Source organism: Thalassophryne amazonica, chromosome 18, assembly GCF_902500255.1.
Source record: "Thalassophryne amazonica chromosome 18, fThaAma1.1, whole genome shotgun sequence".
Classification (NCBI taxonomy): Eukaryota; Metazoa; Chordata; class Actinopteri; order Batrachoidiformes; family Batrachoididae; genus Thalassophryne; species Thalassophryne amazonica.
In genome coordinates, this window is record NC_047120.1 from 45,592,934 (window position 1) to 45,610,989 (window position 18,056).

Consider the following 18,056-nt stretch of genomic DNA (forward strand, 5'->3'; position numbering starts at 1 on the left):
AATTTAGAATTTTTGGTTAAATCTTTTTCATCATTTTATTACATTAAGTAAGCTACTACAGATTTATTTGACAAATGTAATAAATTAGACTTGTCATATTCAAATATGTACTGTATTATAAGGGTAAAATTCTTTAAAATATGTTCAATAAACCAAAAAATAAATTATATTAAAAGATTAATAAATTTTGTTAAATTAATTAAAATCTATTCTGAGCCCTATCTGTTGTTTTAAACGTGACTGATATCGTGAAAATAACAGCACTGTAATGCCGACGGCTTCTGGAGATTTTAGAATTAAGGAAGTGGAGCGCTTTCTTATGCACCCTATTCATTTTAGAAAAAGGCAACACCATCTGTATATGAAGCCGTGGTACCAGAGTGTGCGTAAGGTCGGCTCTTCAGCACCTGGAGAACAAAAGTACAATTTAGTATGTTCATCTAAGGGTTGCTAATGGTATTAGGGAGCCAGCAGGGTGGTCGGCAGGGGCGCGGCGCTCTAAGGTGAGACGGCAGCTTGACCCTCACACTCCCTGGGCTGCTGGTATTAGTGCCCCACATCTGCTATTTTTTTAAAATATCCCCCTCAAGACTTTTTACTTCAGTTTGATTTTTCTGAAAGGCGCAAGTAAAAAGTACATTTAAATTTCATTTTGTCCCATTCACCGACATGATTGAGTATGGAGAACAAATAAGATGATGGTGGGAAAACGGCGTACATTGTTTGTAAGTCTTTTTTTTATCATGTTATTTTTTCATATTTGCGTTTTAAAATTGTGCAATCAGTAAAATATATTTTTTTAAAAAGCTACATGCATGCAGAAATTAAATTAAAGAACAAAGTTCAACTGTTGTCCACCTTTATATTTATTAAATCGTCTCATAAATTAAATTTTATTTATTTTTTATTTTTTTTAAGAAAATGGCATTATCTTTATTTGAATTTGTGTGTGATTGACATATATATTTAAGGATGGAAGGATTTGTAGAGTGCCGTGTTGGAAATGTTTGTGATGTGACGATTGCGTGAGAAGCGGCCGGTAGAGCGGGTCGAAAGCTTGCGGGTAAAGTTGAAATGCCGTGGCGGGCGGCGCTGATGGAGGCTCTCTGTGTGGTCCTCGGCAGCCGGCGTGTTGTCAGGCTGTGCCGGGAGCGCTGGAGGTCTGCCGTTTTAATGAATGTTTCATGATAAATTTAGCGGCAGTGCAGCGCCTTTACATCTTATTTCACTTAAGTTCCAACGGAGGCGCAAAAGCAAATGTTCGGCAAAAATGGGAAAATCAAGAAGTGTAGATCGGTTGGATTCCAGTGAAAGAAGAAATGACCAAAAAAGAAAAAAGTCTGTGCTTTGAAATTTAATTTTGTCTGCCCTCATCGAAAAATGTTTTGCAAGTTATGATTTCAATCTTTTAAAAAATGGCTAAAATTGTGTTAAAATATTTCTGTATTCTGTTCTTTTTTTCTTCCTCCTCTGAGGTTCCTGCTGTTCAGGCACCATGAAATCTTGCTTCATTAAAAGTGTATTAATCTTGTCTCGTCTCATGGGAGGTACCTTAAGATGATGTTGTGTCTTTTTCTTTAAATTGTTGGAGGGGGGGAAAAAAATCTTCCAGATTTGGTCCCTGTCAGTCAGAAATAATTGTGTGCTTAATCTTGTCCCTGATGGATGACTTGGAGTTCAGCAATGGGCCAGCTCCAATGACAAATACAATATTAATATTCATTAACTGCTTTGACAATGCTAATTTTGATGCAGTAGTAAAGGGCCTTCCAAAGTTAGCGGCCAAAGCATCAGAGCTGAGCAAGGTGGCAAGATAATTTGTGCTGCTTTACTGAGCTGAAGGCTTTTAAAGTCTTAAGCAGGAGGGAAAAAAGGCTTGGTACCACAAACAAAATAAAAGAGAAAGGGAAAAAGTTCAGACGCATTGGAAACCAGGACTGTGGAAGTAATACGATCAAGAGACGGCTACAAAAATTTGACACCTCCAATGCTGCATCTTTGAGCAAATATATTTTTTTATTTAAACAAAAAACTTGCAACAAAAAAGGAGCATACCATGGTAAGTCGGCACATTCTTGATTTTTTTCCTTCCTTGTTTAATCTTTTTGATCTTTTCAATTATCGCCATTTGAAGATCAATAGTCATTTTTTTTCTACTGTGCTTAAAAGGCTCACAGCGGTGGTATAGTGGATGGTCGGATCACGGCTTTAAGAGTGGGCTTCCTCTCTTCAAGCCACCAGTTGGCCGAGTTGAATTTTCTATTGCCAGCTCTCCTGATAACCATACAGGGATTGTTTCCATTTATTGCTATTTTTTTTTTTTTTTTCTTTCAGTATTGTTGTTGGCTTGTTGTCTGGCAGGTTTGACTTTGGAGTCTGTTTTGCTGTTTCCCTCTCAGTTGTCTTAAGAGAGTTGAGGCAAGAGAGTTGGAGGTGCAAAAACCGCAACACGATGGCAGGGTTGTTTTTGGCGATAAATGTCTTTTTTTCTTCGTCTTTTTTGTGGCTGTTTTTTCCGGTGATTTTTACATGAAAAATCGGGCTACGGATGGGCAGGACTGATGGGCAATGTGGTTGCGTAGCCGCACAGCCTTTGCCCTGGAACGGAATGCTTTCTCTTGCCTTTTTTTTCTCTTCTTCTTCTTCCTGGCTGGCGTTTGTGTTTTTGATTTTGCATTTAATGTAGTGTGACTAGTGGTGAATGGAGCATGGCTAGTTTTGGGGATTAATGACATGACGAGAGACACCCCGCTGCTTGAGTTTAGCCAAGTTAGGGCAACTCCTATAGACGGCACTCCTTTACCTTTATGTCTGCCAAGGCGCTGAATGAAAGCCTCTCTTCTTCTGTCTCTTTTTGTTGTTCTTTCAACTTATCAAAGAAAGGGAGATGAACAAAAAAGAGCTTATTAGGGGGGATATGAAGATGGGCGAGGGGGAAAGAGGGAGTCCCGGTCAGATGCAGAGAAGAGCAGTGCAGCCTGAGTTTGAATGCATGAAGGGGCAGAGAGTGCACAGCCGGCTTTGGCCGCCCGCTTTCCGTGCTCACCGCTCTGGGACGTGACAGCTCCAGTCCTCAGTCACGCCGGAGAACCTCGGCTCTCGCCCGGTGCTGCGGCCACTCTCTTATCGGCTTAACCCATCGGGCGTCAGCGAGGGGCTGCCGTAGATGAGGTGCTGCCCCCCAGTGGATTAGTGGCTGACATGGTGGTGGGAGTCTGCTTGGAGTCTGTGCACTACCACAAGTGCCAGCATGCTTGTTTTAACCAGGAACCGAGCAGCATCCCAAATACAGCTCTTTTAAATGGTAAGACTTTCAACATTTTAATTACATTCATTCTTTAAAATCTGCGAGTTGCTTGGATGAAATGTTGTGTTTTGTTTGCATTTATTCAATATTTTTCTGGGTTCTGTTTGGCAATTTATAACACTTAGCTTGTTAAGTGACAGATTGACAATTTGGATAATGAAAGGCAGTGTTTGATTGCTTTGTCTTGACAGCCTGACAGCAGTGTATTATTCCGTGACATGGATCTAAATATGATTAGTGTTTATTGTGGATTAAAGACCATTATATTCATTCAAATTTATTAATGTCATTATTTATATTGAAACAATTGAATAAATTAGACATTTAAGCAACATTTGAATTTACACACTTGTATTTGTTGGCTTTTTAAAAAATGTTAATAAATCATTATTGACATTTCTACATTAAAATCTTCATTTATCTGTGCAAGTAAAAAAAATAAATCTAAATTACAAAATTATAATTCATCTCCTATGTATTTATAGCATTTTTTTTAATCAGGTCATATACTGTATTGTTCAAATTTATCAAAGAAAAACATTGTTAAATATAAAGGCTTTTTTGTTTAAAGATGTATATTTTTTTATTATTTATTTTATTTGCGAGCAGAGTAACAGAACAGAGTAATTTTCCTCACCCTCTGTTCTCTCGCTGTGGCGTTGATGCCATTGTGGCCGGGTGATTGGGAGCTGTCCATCACTTGCTGGCAAACTGGCAGTTTACTCAAGAAAGTGCACGTGGGACAAAAGGAGATGGCAGGAGTGTGGCGTGCCGGCTGAATGGAGGGAGGGCAGGCAATTAGCTGCCGCCTTGTCGGGGCTCTTTTACTTGTCAAGCTGGAACCCCGGCGCTATTGTCCAAGCCGTGTAAAGGACATTCCCAGGGCTTTGTTTTGGTTTTCAGGGCCTCAGCACTGCCTGCTGCAGGCCAGGGGAAGAGCAGGTCCTAACAGTGACTGAACGGTGAGAAAAAGAAAGGAACAGCGCATTAAGAGAAAAGTCTTAAGTAAGTTTTTAGTTGATGCTGTTGCCAACTTTTAAAATGCTAGAACACAGCTAAGAAACATTAATCTCCATTTTAATAACCTGACTTTTAGAGACCTTTATTTATGTATTTATTGTTTGTTGATCCAAACATTTTCTTTAAAAAAATTCAGAAAATAAAATTTTAATTCCTGTCGGGTTCAGTTATTAAAAAACAAATCAAATAATATATATATATATATATATATATATATATATATATATATATATATATATATATATATATATATATATATATATATATATATATATATTTTATTTTTTTTTTTTTCCTCTGCTTCCCCAGGAATAAATAATTTGATAAATATTTAATTATTCTTGGTTATTATTCAGATTTAGGTAGCAGAAGATAGCAGAAAGGAAATAAGAAATTGGGGGAGCAAATTTTAAGTACCACTTCCAACTATTTCTACTTATTTAATTTTGAATACACTAAATATGCATTTATATTGGAAAATGTCAATTTAAAGTATTTCAAATATACATTTAAAATTTTTTGTTGTTGTTGCGTGAATATCTATCTGCATGCCCACTTTTAGAATTCAGATTCATTATTATTATTCTTGTTGTTGTTATTTAGTTATTTCTTAATTGCTGTTCATTTTCTGAATCTTTCAGATTAAAATTCAGTTATGTTTAATTTTTAATGCAGGTAGAAAACATTTCTTTCAGTCATTCATTTTTTCTAAAAGATTTTTGAATTAATATATTTAACATTTGGACTGTAGTTATATTTTTACAAAGCATAAGTGTGGAAAAAATGTCATCTTATTAAATAAGATTGAAGCAGTGTTTAATAGGATTTAACTTTAGTGAAGTCTAGTGTGGCCACCAGCTGTGTATGTGTGTATATATATATATATATATATATATATATATATATATATATATATATATATATATATATATATATATCCCTCCTGTTCTTTTAAAATAGTTTTGACCATATGAAACCAATTATTTGATTGGAGTCTGGTGTGGAAGAGTGAATTTGAAGGTGAAATGGGGCAGAGAGAAGAGTTTCGAGGCCTCGTTCAGGTGAACCTTGAACTGAGGGTTGACTGAGGGGAGTTGAGAGAAGAATTTTTCTGAATATCGTATTTTAAAAAACAAAACAAAAAAAAACCTCATACGACGGGTCCGTGTCAGAATGATGACTTTTTCTCCTCTGTTCCCCCCACCATCCCGGAAAGTGAGAATGAAGAGGGGACTGTCAGCATCACACAGACAAAGTGACTGTTGGCCACACTTTGCTGAGCTTGCCCTCCCTTTGTGGATGTTGTTGTGTCTTGTTCCTTTTTTTTCTCTTCTATCTCTCTTCCTCTTCTGCTCTCTCCTTTTTGTCTCCTTCTCTCGCCTTGCTTGCTTTACCTTGTAGCCAAAGCTTTTCAAGCTGCCAGTTCGTCTCTGGGCATCCTGGAGGCGCAGCAGAGCCCACACACATACACACGCTCTGAAACACATACACACACCCAACGTGCAGCAGGGATTTGGGTAATAACTGATTTTTTTTTCCTCTCACCCCTCTGTGTGTTTGTGAGTATATAATGTTTTTTATGGCGTATCACTAGTGGGAAGACTGCTGCTCTGCTGAAAGTCTGCTCACAGTATTTTCCTTCTCTCTGTCCACATTCTGGCTCTTACTTCTCGCACTTCTTGTCACCAGCATCAAAACTTTCGCTGTGCAAGAAGACGAGACTGCTGGCTGCTGAGAGCATGGGATTCTGTGGTTAGAGTGAAGGATTTGGGGGTTTTTTTTATTTTATTTTATTTTTTCATCTTGGATGTGGGTGGGTTGGGATCATCGCAGTGATTTTTCTACACGTGGGTGTTTATAGGGGAAACTAGGCCTCAGAGCGTGAGACTGCTCCAGTCCCTTCAGGAGATATATGCTCTCTAATGACAAACCCTGGGGGAGTAATGGTCAGCGGGCCGCAAACAGAAGCGGGACGATAAACGCACACAGACACATGCTTGGCAACACAATTGCACACAGTGGAGGAAGGAGCCAAGGCAGAAAAAGACAAAGGAGGAGAAGAAGTGGTGGGTAGAAGCGACAAGGAGGGTTTCTCCCCGGCGTAGAGAGGGAAGGAGGAGCTGGGGGGGGCCAGGTGCGTGGAGGAGGAGGAGACGGGGGGCAGGGGAGGGACAGAGGGGGTAATGTACCCGCGAGATGGAGCTCCAACCGGGTCGGAGGAGACGGGAGCTAAGGCAGGAGTGCTGGGCCCCGGGCTCTCTCTCCTCCAGCAGGTGGGCTGCTGGCACCTGAATCTGAGCAGCTGGGTGAGTAACAACACTCCCATCCGGCTTCCGACTCTCACGCGTCCTCTGTGCCAGGACGGATTTTCTTACCACTCAAGGATCTTGGTCTAATTCTGATAAGTTGCTGTGGCGATGCCGGCTGGTAGAGAAGTAGTGTGGTCACCTGTTACAAACTCAAAATTGTGTGTGTGTGTGTGTGTGTCCCCACACATATATATATATATATATATATATATGCATGCCAATTATATATGCATGCTAACTGCTCAAACATAGAAATCAACCTGGCTGCTGCCCCACGTTTCATCATCTAGAACTGAGGCAAACATTTAAACAAATAATTTTCCCAGTTATTTTTCCCAGAAGCGTGGCTTTTCTTAAGAGGAATATAATTGACTCGGCAAAACATTATTTGATCAAGCTCATGTCTTAACCATGAAATGTAAAATAAGATTTCAATAACCTCATAGATTAGCATATTCCTTTGTTAATGTTGCCATCCAATTCAAATTCTTAATTGCCTGGCTTTCAACTGCAATTCTGAGGGGCTGATTGCATTTCAAAAGGCAGAATTCAGTCTGGCTCTTAGCACTGTGATACAATATCACCTCTTAGTGAAGCCCCTTTAACTCAGGTATGAGAGCTCAAGAGGCTGTTTGCATTGAAAAGAAAAAGCTTTAACGCACGTGCGCTTAAGAGGTGATTTGTCTTTGTCGAATACAACACTTCTCCCAAAAACCACTTCATATTTAAGCTATTTGTGCACAGTTTTATTTGTGCGTGTGTGTGTGTGTGACATATCAGAACATGTCCTTTCTGGGATTCTGTTTGATGTGCTGACTATCAAAGATGGGAAGCGAAAATAAATGGTGACGAACGACTTGAGTGCTAGTGAAGGGAGCAGGAGGAGAGCAAAGGCTCTGGCCCACATAATATTTTTGTTCGCCGCTCTGATCAAGCAGTCGGCGTGTCACTACAGCAAAGTGAATAAATTAACTTTTAAATATACTGTGGTCTCGGGAGCGTCTTGCCCTCAGAGACGCATCTCTCTGCTAAAGAAAACTGATCAACAACTCTCTGCTTTGCTTTTTAAATCCTCCCCCCCCCCCCCCCATAATTCCCAGGTTTTTAATATTGTGAAGAGTAACAGCCCCCCCTTTACCCTTTACCCCAATTAACCAAGAAATATTCATTTTGAAATCCAGCAGTTTTTTTTTTTTTTTCTTGGCGTGCTGTGGGAGAACGTTTGATCTGACAAGGTTGTAATTTGTTGGAGCATTTCATACTCTGTTGCTCCAAATTTCCAAGTATTCCTTTTGAGTGTTCACTTGAATATGTGGATTGATTTGACCGAGTGCTAGCACAGCTTGGGACATTGCACGACAACTGTGGTCGGTATGATATGCGAATTCTCACCTGAAGGGGGCACTGTGTACGCTCCCAGTGGCAAACAACAATCATCTGCATAAACAGATTTAAACAGGCTGACGTTGAATGATACCAGATGATTTATTCTAACACCACTACGTCGACAGCAGCACAGTTTGTACTTTTGCATGCATACTTATACAAATAACTGCCTCTCTGACACTTTCCAGAGCAGAGTTGTGTGTTGTGTTTGTGTCACTCGATGTGCTTTGGACTCAGGCCACTTGTATGTTGTGGGAGCGGCTCTGGCAACATTTTTTTTTAGTATTATTTATTTATTTTGCTTGCTTCAGGAATTTCAAGGCCCAGGAGGACCCCAATCCATCACGGCACTGTCAGCCCCACATCTCCCTTTCCTGTCTCTGTAGCTCTCTCTCTCTCTCTCTCTCTCTCTCTCTCTCATCCTGCCGTGACCTCACTATAGCTCATTAGCACCCTGCACGACATTGTGACAACTTCTCATATCATGACATAAAGCAGGCAGAGAGACTCCGGCTCCCCCTCCCCCGGGCCCATGAGGTCACCACCTTCACATTTAGGACTCAAATTGGCCCTGCGAGGTGCCACCAGGCGGAAACGCAGGGCCAACAGCTTTTTCCTGTCCAGCTTCCACCTCTGTGTCTCCCTCGCTTTTGTCTGGCTCTGTCCTGCTGTCACATTTCCACCTCCCTCTCCGTTTCTCCCGTACCCCCGTGTCTCCCCAGAGGTCTGACTTGAAGCTGCTCAAAGAGAGACAACCGTTCATTTGTCCGCTTTGGACTCAGTGGCAGGAAGAAGCAGTAGTAACCAGCTAGCGTGTGAATATTTATGGAATTCAGATCATCTACACTGTAGCTTGTCAAATGAGTTTCACGTAATCTGACTACGATGCTTGGAGAAACTGGTGATGTGTGATATGGTTGGTACAATGTAATGCAACATGGTAGGATCACATGGAACATCATGACCAAACAAAAAAAACGGTCAAAACTCTCTTTGTTTTTTTTTTCTACAAGTTGCTTGTCAGAAGAAAAAGAAATAGAAGCAAGACCCAGAGGCCTAACAGGTCGATGCCTATCTCCAGGTACCTTAGATTAAGGTGGATGAGAATCTATGACTCCCCTTGGACGGGATGCCAGTCCATTGCAGGTTACTTTGCCAGCCAAGATTGGTACCCTTATACACCTAGGTGGACACCTTTTGGAAAACCTTATTCTCAACTTAGCATAAAAAGCAAAACAAACATATATTTTTCACATTCTGGACTTGACCCTCATTTCCTCCTGTGTCTCTCTGTCCAGCTGTCAGTCAAAGCACAGTTGGATCACCAGGCTGACCAGGCACATTGTTTCAGAAATCTTTTGGTGTATGAGCTCACATGTGACCCCTTTTTTGGAAGCAGTTTTCCACTCGCTAACCTGTTATGTGATGCATGTATGAACGTTTAGCCAGGGATTGTTAGCTGTCGATGTGTTAACGCTTTGTTTTTGTTTTTTCAAATTTCGGCATATCAGCTGTGGAACACCAGAACAGGCTCTATTATTTTATAAGACTCTCAGTCGTAACACGAGACACTTAATCTACATTGTCCTAGTCCACCCAGCTGTAAATGGAGAACAGCCTTGGCTGCAGAAGTAACCTGCATCGGACTGATGTCCCATTCAGGCTCTCATCATAGATGCTCATCCGCTTCAGGCCCCAAAATCTGGAAATAAGCACCAGTACCAACAGCTCTCAGGGCCTATATAGGGCTAATTTACTCAGCAGTTAACACAACTACAAGTTAGTTGTGTTTGTGTACTTAAGGAAGTCTTTCAACTTCTCCATTTTGGCTCAGAGTCCTCATTGATCCTGAGCACAGAAGAACGATTTGGCATTAAATGTCAGTTTTTTGAATCAGTGGTTTTCAGCCCCGCCCTCAAGTACCACCTGACCTACACAGTTTCCACCTGACACCTGAATGAATCATGTAATTAAAACAATAGAGGCATCTGATTATTATGAATGCTACGAGATGTGTGCTAGCACATCTGTTTATTTTGTCCTCTTCCATATTTGATACTTGTAATGAAGGAGGTGGTTAGGCGGACTCAGGTCTGTGGGGCGTAGGGGCAGGAAGTGCTCCTTTCTTTTTCCCTGGCTTTTGTGCAGCACAGAGACTAAAGCCTCCCACGTTGCCTTCTTTTGCTTCTGATCACTCTGTGGACTGTGTGTAGCCAAAGATCCCAGCAGCCGGCCTTACCAGTCTTTTGCTTGTATTGTCCCACTGTGGTCTTGGGGGCAGGTGCTGGGTCTCATTCTGCAGGGACAACCGGATGCTGCTGTGGCACCCAGCAGAGACAAAGTGGATGTTGTTGCACGTGCAATGATCATAATGTTTAGAGTGTGCGGTTGTGGATTGATTGAAGGCATCAGGTCACGGGAAGTCCATGATATCAGCTGATATGAGTAACCTCATACTTAAGGTAAACAACACTGTGACTGTGAGTGTGACTGAAGGTTTAAGGCACAAACACATGAACAGCTATACCTCTAATGGGATTGAAAGTAGCAATCCAATTATTGGTTTCATTATCGGTTAATCTGTCATTATTATTTTTGATGATTAGTTGGTTATTATCAGGGGTTTTTTTATGCTTATCACAATTTGCCAGACCCCAAGGAATCACCTTTAAGTTAATTATTTGAATAGCATTTCAAAGAGAAATTATATTTCCTTTGGCTTTATTTATTTATGCTAACTGGTAAAATCCACAGTTATAGGTCCAGACATGTTTAAATCATGTTGAACACCAGCCATTTGGGCAGTGCAGTCTCGTTTGAGAGCGGGCGCTAATGGGGTAAAATATGACGTATATGACATCATTTCTGTACTTCCGGGAGAAATACCATAGCATTTTCAGTGGGTTTTTTGGCAAATTACACGCAAACAAAGTGAAAATGCAAAGAAAAAGTGACGATGCGGTAGAAAGTGGACATGTGTTGCAGTTTGTTATGACCCGGAGCACAAACATGTCAAGGCGGTTGTGCAGGCGAGAGAACACAGCTACTCTGGTTAGTTATATAGGCTAACACTTACCGACACGACGTCTCCCACTCACTTTGTCTTCCCTTCTCCACTGGGAACCTAAAAAAAAAAATCACTTTTCGCGACTGTTTCTGTGATTGCAGGCGAAAACAAAACAGTACACCATTTATCCGTGTGAAGTTATGCTGTGTATATATTGCACAGCGGGAGCGGAGGTCCCCATAAGTGGTCAAGTCCCACAATATCATGCAGGGTTCAAATGAGACTGAGATGCTCTATAACTGCTTTAACCCTCCTAGTCTCACAAATCAACATTTTGTTTTTTGTTTAATTGACAAAATCACACTGCTTATCAAAGTCACAAACAACAAGACAGATATTGTTATTAAGTTGTCATACTTCTGATGGCCTTTCAACTAACCATGGCCATTCATCACGAAAAATACCTACATTTAAAGGACTTTGAATTACATATGTATTTGTTCCCCTGCCACAACCTGTTGCAATATCACCACTTTCAGGATGTAAACAAAGCTTCCCTCCTTGGCCACTCCTCCTCAGTCTTACATATTGAACAGAAGAACAGCTGTCTCTGTGGAGAAAGCCAGAGAAGGCTGCTATGAGCACAGCAGCCGGCCAAGCGAATCAGCAGCAGGCTGGATTTGATCACTGGAGAAATTTCTTACAGTCTGCCATTATTTTTTTTCTTATGTTTGAAACTGTGGTGACATCACGTTAACCTCAGATGTCTTCAGTATGCTGTGTCATCTGCTGAATGAAAGCAGTACTGCATTTCTGTCTCTTTTCAACCAGCAATTGAAATAGAATTATATCGAGTCTGAACTTTAAAAATCAATTCTCATATTGTAAAATTAAGTATCACAGTACTGTATCCGTATTTTTATATTCTTCCCACTTCTAAAGTCTGTCTGTCTGTTTATCTAAATATTTCTGTCTATCTATATGCATTACAGCTGCAATAATCAATCAGTTATTAGCTTACTGACAGCTGAATTAATAAACAATTATTTTGATAATCTATTAAGTCATTTTTGTCAGAGCTTCATAAGTGTGAATTTTAGTTGCTTTATTTTGAAGTTCTTTATGCCTCTCTGACAGTAATCTGAATATCGGTGGGATTTTTACACATCATCTTGGTCTGTGGAAAACATTGATCAGCACTTTTCTCTATTTTCTGAGAGTTTATGGACCAAACAACTTATTGATTAATCCTTGGATAATTTATTATATAAATCCAGCAGTTCAGTTTTGCATGTGGTTTGTATACATGCCTCTGAACAAGAAGGTCCTTGGTTCAAGCCCCCATGTGCCCCATTGTTCTTGTATATCTATTCAAGCATCAGGAAGAGCATCCGGCTTAAATCTGCCAAATCAACGTGTAGATCCATGGGCTAATATTAGCAGTTTACTAGCTGCATGGGGACAGGAGTAGAAATTTTTGTGCATATTTCGCTTCAGCATAGACAATGAAATGGATTATGCTATAGTTTTTTTAATAATCAGTGTTGATTATGTAAATTATTGGTAGTTGTGGCCTTTTTTCATTGTGTTTTGAGAGTCAGCAGTCAGTCCAGCCTGTTGCTATTTGCCTCACTCGTTCTTTTCTCTTCAGGACAAAAAAAAAGAGCACACTCTTCATGACTGTGATGTAAATTGTCTGGCTTCTAGCTCTCTGTGTCCCACACACACACACACACACCCTCTTTCTAAATGTGGGCTCAGTGGACGGGCATTTTGAACTGTCAACTCAATGGCCGGGGGCCCCCGGACAAAAGAACTCTTTTAAATGGCCACTAAAGCTTTTCAGTGCCAAGAAAGATGAAGAATTGACAACATTCTTTCACATCATTACCCAAGGGGAAGAGCGGAGAGTCGTGAAGGAGAAGGTTAGAATGTGAGAGATGGAGAAAGACCGAGGTAGTTTCTCGCGTTCCAGCTGCAGACACATCAGCTGCATTCATTTGGCAGCAGTTTCAACCTCCGTTCCAAATGTTTTCTGCCTTTTCTTTTTCATCCTTCCATTCTGGATGTGCAGATCAGATCAGGAGCCCGTGTGGAGCACTTTGCTTGGTGTTGCTTTTTAACGAACCCCATCCCACCTTACCCCCCCCCCCCCCCCCCCCCCCCCCCAAACACACAAACACACACACCCGTCCCTCCAAACTCCTTCTACACCCCAGCCTTTTCAGCTCTGGGCTGTGAATGAGTCCCAGGGGTCTCTCTGCTTCCCTGGAGTTCTGCTGGGGTTCATTAATCTTTCATTGGGACCATGGCAATAAGGAGTGCCCCCCACCCCAAGCCCCTCCTCCTCATCACAGCCACTACAGAATAGGAGGAACTACACGGCTCGGGTTGTGGGGACTTTACAGATAGCCAGTGAAAATTTAGGAACGGGGCTGTTAGTGCTTTCGGCTCTCACACAGGCTCAGTATTATTTCAGCCTGTTCACGTGATTGATTTGCAGCATTAAGATCAGCTTACATTGGCCTCTCGCTCACAGTTTTGCATTTGTATTGCCAATGGTCATTGGACAACTGAGTATCTTATGTATGCATGCCCCCCTGCCAGCATCTAGTCTCATTAATGTTTTTCAAAGTCTGTTGGAAATGTGCCATGGTGCCCCCCCCCCCCCCCCCCCCCCCGCTTGTGCATGGGTTAAAGTCACTAATGAGGGTGCGTGGCCTATGAGAGAGCAGATTGAGCACACATACACACACCAGCAGCTTGCTGTCTTTTTCCTCTCCCCCTGAACATATTATCCATGTTATGATAAGCCTGATTAGTGCTGCTTCTTTGACTGCTGAGGGCAGGATAAGGATATATGGGCAAAGAGGCGCGAGGAGCCTCTGCCACCAACCTAATCTACAACAGAGCTCTAATCTGGTTATCTTGTGGTCAGGGACTGTGTGTATTCGTCTGTCCCAGTCTGGCTTGATGAGAGAGGCTGAGCACCGGTTGACGCAGGGCCCCATGGCAGCACACCCCTAAAGCTCCAATGTAATCTTTGGGTAATTGAAAAAAAAAAAGGGGGGGTCTGCACCACTTAGCTGCACAAAGAGAAGATTACATAGCTAAAACTAATTTGGCAAAAATGCAGAAATGGATTTTCAGCCCCACCTCTTCTCTCCTAAACCTTTTACACCCATACTTTTCCTGAACCGGACCCTTGAGGAATAGACAAGGGAATGTGAGTGAGAAGAGCAAGGGGGAAGAGGGAAAACCATGAGGAGGCTCGAGACCAGGGAGAATGAAGCGGCGGAGGCCGAGGAAGAGGAGGAGGAGAGTGTTGGCTGAGGCGGCTAATGACTGTGGATTTACACTTGCTGCCTTGATTTTGTGGTTTACAGATGATCGATCACTGCACCGCAGCCACGGTCAAGTGTCTAATCACACATCAGAACCAAATGCATACTGGCAACCCACCCGAGCCCCCTGAGATTGCGTTACAGAATTCCAGGGTGACATAGCAGAAGTGTTTTTAATTACAAACCACATGATTTTCACTGTGGTCTGGTGGTTTGGCATTCAGAGGGTACTTAGAATTTGATAGCGTTTCAGAACTTTCAGACCAAGTTGTAATTCTAAAGCAGACGCCTGCAATTTCTAACCCCTAACCCAATATTAACACGGTGACTTCTTTCTCCTCTCTCTTGTCAATTGTTCTGTCTCTGTCAGTCTAATAAGGTTCCTGTGGTACAGCACCCTCACCATGTGCACCCTCTCACGCCTCTGATCACTTACAGCAATGAGCACTTCACACCGGGGAACCCCCCACCTCACCTACAAACAGACGTGGACCCTAAAACAGGTAGGACTAAAGCCCACATTTAGATTCTTTTAATTTTGTGAAATTTTATTTATTTGCTGTGTTGCTTCAAATATAGTACAACTCTGATTATTAGATGATCCCAGTTTTCCAAAATATATTTTTGCACCAAGACTTTTTGAAGACCAGATCTTTTCTTTTTTTTTTTTATACAAAGAAAATACTTTTATTGGAAAATGATGCACATGAACACACATGCCCTTCACTTTTTTTTTCCAACCACATACTGACACACTCTTCTGTCAGTCTCTTGGAAGTGGATACTTTTTGCATCACGGTAATCTTTTCTGCCTATTAGCATTTTTAAGACTTTCTTTTTAGGCTCACGATCTTCAATACTCAGTCACTCCATATTTCATGGCTGCTTGAGAATTGTTTGATGAATTGTTTCATTTGCATCATCTCTGCATTTGCGCAGGCCCCATGTATATATCTCACTTTTTTGTGACATTAAAGTACTGTCATATCACTACAGAGTACTTCATCACAGTTATCATAAAAAAAGCTGTACCCAAGTTTTTTCCCCCCTGCTATGGCGATAAACACTTAACAACAAGCATATGGTGATTTCACACTGTCCACCTTGCTTCCATAGCAAGGTAGATGAACAGGTCACTTTTGTCCTGTGGGGTACACAAATTTCATGGTTATTTGGCGCCACCAACTGTTGTGGAGGTATTGACATGTTGAGGCCTATACACCCTGAATATAATTCAGTTTTTTTTTAAGATGTATTTCCAATGGGTGATCATCATCTTATAATCTTACATTTGGAACAATACGGTAGTTGAATTGGACGTGTGTGTGGACTGTTGGACAAACGTTCATCTTCCATTTCAGTACATTTTGGAAATTCCTGTGTGTTGACAGTTTTGCAGGAGTAGCATACCTTGTGGCTCTTAAGGTTTTTAAAAATGTGTTTGTGCTGATGGTTGTGTGACAGTTATTTCATGTTTTTCTGCCACAGTACACAGCATCACCTTAATGGTATCCATAGAAGCGAAATGTCACTTTTGCACCGCCCATACAGTGTAGAATGTATTTTTGAATTCCCTGATTAGTGCTTTAATAAGTAGCTTGACATGAATATAAATTTGTTCAAATTCATAATATTTATTGCAGACAATTACTGATGGTTTTTGTCATGATGTGGATCAATCTGTGTCATGTGGACAGTTGCTACCTTTGATTGATTTTTGCTGTCGTGAACTTTCTTTGGCTTTGGCAGTGGCTTCACATTCAGTGACAAAAATCTCAGCAGTGGCTCATAACCTTAAATGAAACATAGAATTTAACAAAGTCCTGGTTTCTTGTGGCCACAGCTACACTTGCCAGGACTGAAACAAGACAGCCACTGTTATTGGAGATCTGTGCACTTGAATACTGGAGAGCAATAAACACAGCAAGCACCAAATCTTGATTCAAGCCTGTCATGTTGGATTGCCTTCTCCAGTTAAAGACACAAAAGTTTCCCAGAAGGTGGAGCCTGCTGTGAAGTCTATCATATTCCTCCTATATTAATAAAGCAGGATTTACATAAGTCATCTGTGTACATTCTGCAGCTGTAGTGGGTCTTCCCAGCCTGTTGATTGTGGAAGTTCAAAATGCTCTGCGTTTACCAGTCAGGTTCTCTCCTTCAACCATTCGACTTACATTTTTATGCAATTCCATTCATTCCCCATCATCTTGACCCAGCACTTCATTTTGTTAACCGTCATTCAGCACATCCTTTCAGGTTAATGCTTTTGCAGAGGAGTGAATAATTTTGTGATTTTCAGCCGTCTGTAGTGGGCTGTGTCAATGTTTTAGGTAATGTTCTCTTATTATGATGGTCCTTACAAAGGGGAAATAATGCCCCAGCTGCTGTTTAATGTAGTGCTTAATGGGGCTGCTTAATTAGGCTTAGTGTTTAATTAATTAATGAGCTATATTAGGTCTTGAGCTCTGGGTGGCACAGGGATAATGATCGTGAGGGTTTGCTTTACCCATTTACCTTAGTTATGACTGTTTTTTTAAGATAAGCAACGTTTTTGTCTCCAACACGAACTGTCAGTCAGTAACACATTCCCTCTCGCGAGTCATTTGCCGAATAACCTGGATCAGCTGGACTTTGGGTGGAACCATCAGCACTGGCCAACCGCTGATCTATCTAGACAGATCAACTGTGCACAACGGCTCAACTGGCTCGTTTCGAGCCGCGTTGGTAACGGCCAAGACATCAGCAACAACAGCTGCACAGGCTAAGCCAGCTGTGGGGAAGAACAACACATCAGCCAAAATAAGTCCCCCGGTCTGTGGTCTGCTGAGCGTAAGCATTTGCCTGCTGCGCCTTTTCACGTCTAGTGCACCCCGTTTCAAGTTTGTCATGAGAGAGAAAGTTATTTTTGTGCCAGGCTGTGCAAGACCTTTTCAAGGCATTGTTCTTGTCGATGCAGTTTCTTCGCCTGTCAGCTGCCACAGAAAGTAAAGGCAACAGTGTGGATGCTGTGATTGCCCGCCGATGCCCTCGGCGAGAGCTGTCTTTAAATTGGACATTTCTGTCACTGTTTGTCTGTAGGGGATAACAAACAACATTTGCTGCCATTTTTTTGTGTTAAATCTGAGGATCAGTTGGATGGAGACCAAGGATAGTCTTCATGCAGCACCTGTTGTGTTTCACAGTGTGTCTGAAAGCATGGAACTGCTCGGTAACATTAGCACATTTAGCCGATGGAGTGACCGGTAAATGGGAGTTGCACGTGGATGCATTGCATTTAGTGGTATAAATTCAAAGTGATACATGAGTGTAAATCAAACGGTACTTTCAGCATGTAGTCCTATTAGCAGTTCTCTGATCACAGAGGATTGCTTTAATTATATTGTTGTCTTGTTAACTTCTAAACCTCAGTCATTTTGTATCATTAATCTCCTGATTCAGTAGACAAATGTGACAAGAATCGTGTTGGTGTTTTCCTCACGTTCACTCCCCTCTGCTTCTTCCAACACATTGTGCCGCCGCCACCTCAAAGGCCTTTGATCAAAAAGTGTGATTTAACATTGTGTACATCCGAGCACGAGCCCTCTTCCTCCTCCTCTTCCTCCCATCTGCACTCCTGTGATGTCTGCCCCGTTCAGATGTGAAATGTGAAACTCGCAACAAAGAATGGATTTAGCACTGACAAA

The 18,056-nt window shown here is 41.5% G+C and overlaps 1 protein-coding gene across 39 annotated transcripts in view; it reads left to right on the forward strand.

Annotated features, from left to right (window-relative positions):
• The window catches only part of tcf7l2 (transcription factor 7 like 2), a 162,186-nt gene that overhangs the window by 117,291 nt on the left and 26,839 nt on the right, over window positions 1-18,056 (forward strand). For 38 of the 39 annotated variants that reach the window (XR_004566604.1, XM_034194343.1, XM_034194357.1 and 35 more), the window contains one exon: window positions 14,744-14,876. Coding sequence is in view for 38 of the 39 variants with exons in the window: in XM_034194343.1 (XP_034050234.1) it covers window positions 14,744-14,876 (133 nt within the window). In the remaining variant the exon portion in view is untranslated. Of the gene's footprint in view, window positions 1-6,507; window positions 6,634-14,743; window positions 14,877-18,056 lie in introns of those variants that run through there. The other variant, XM_034194367.1, reaches the window with a different exon arrangement.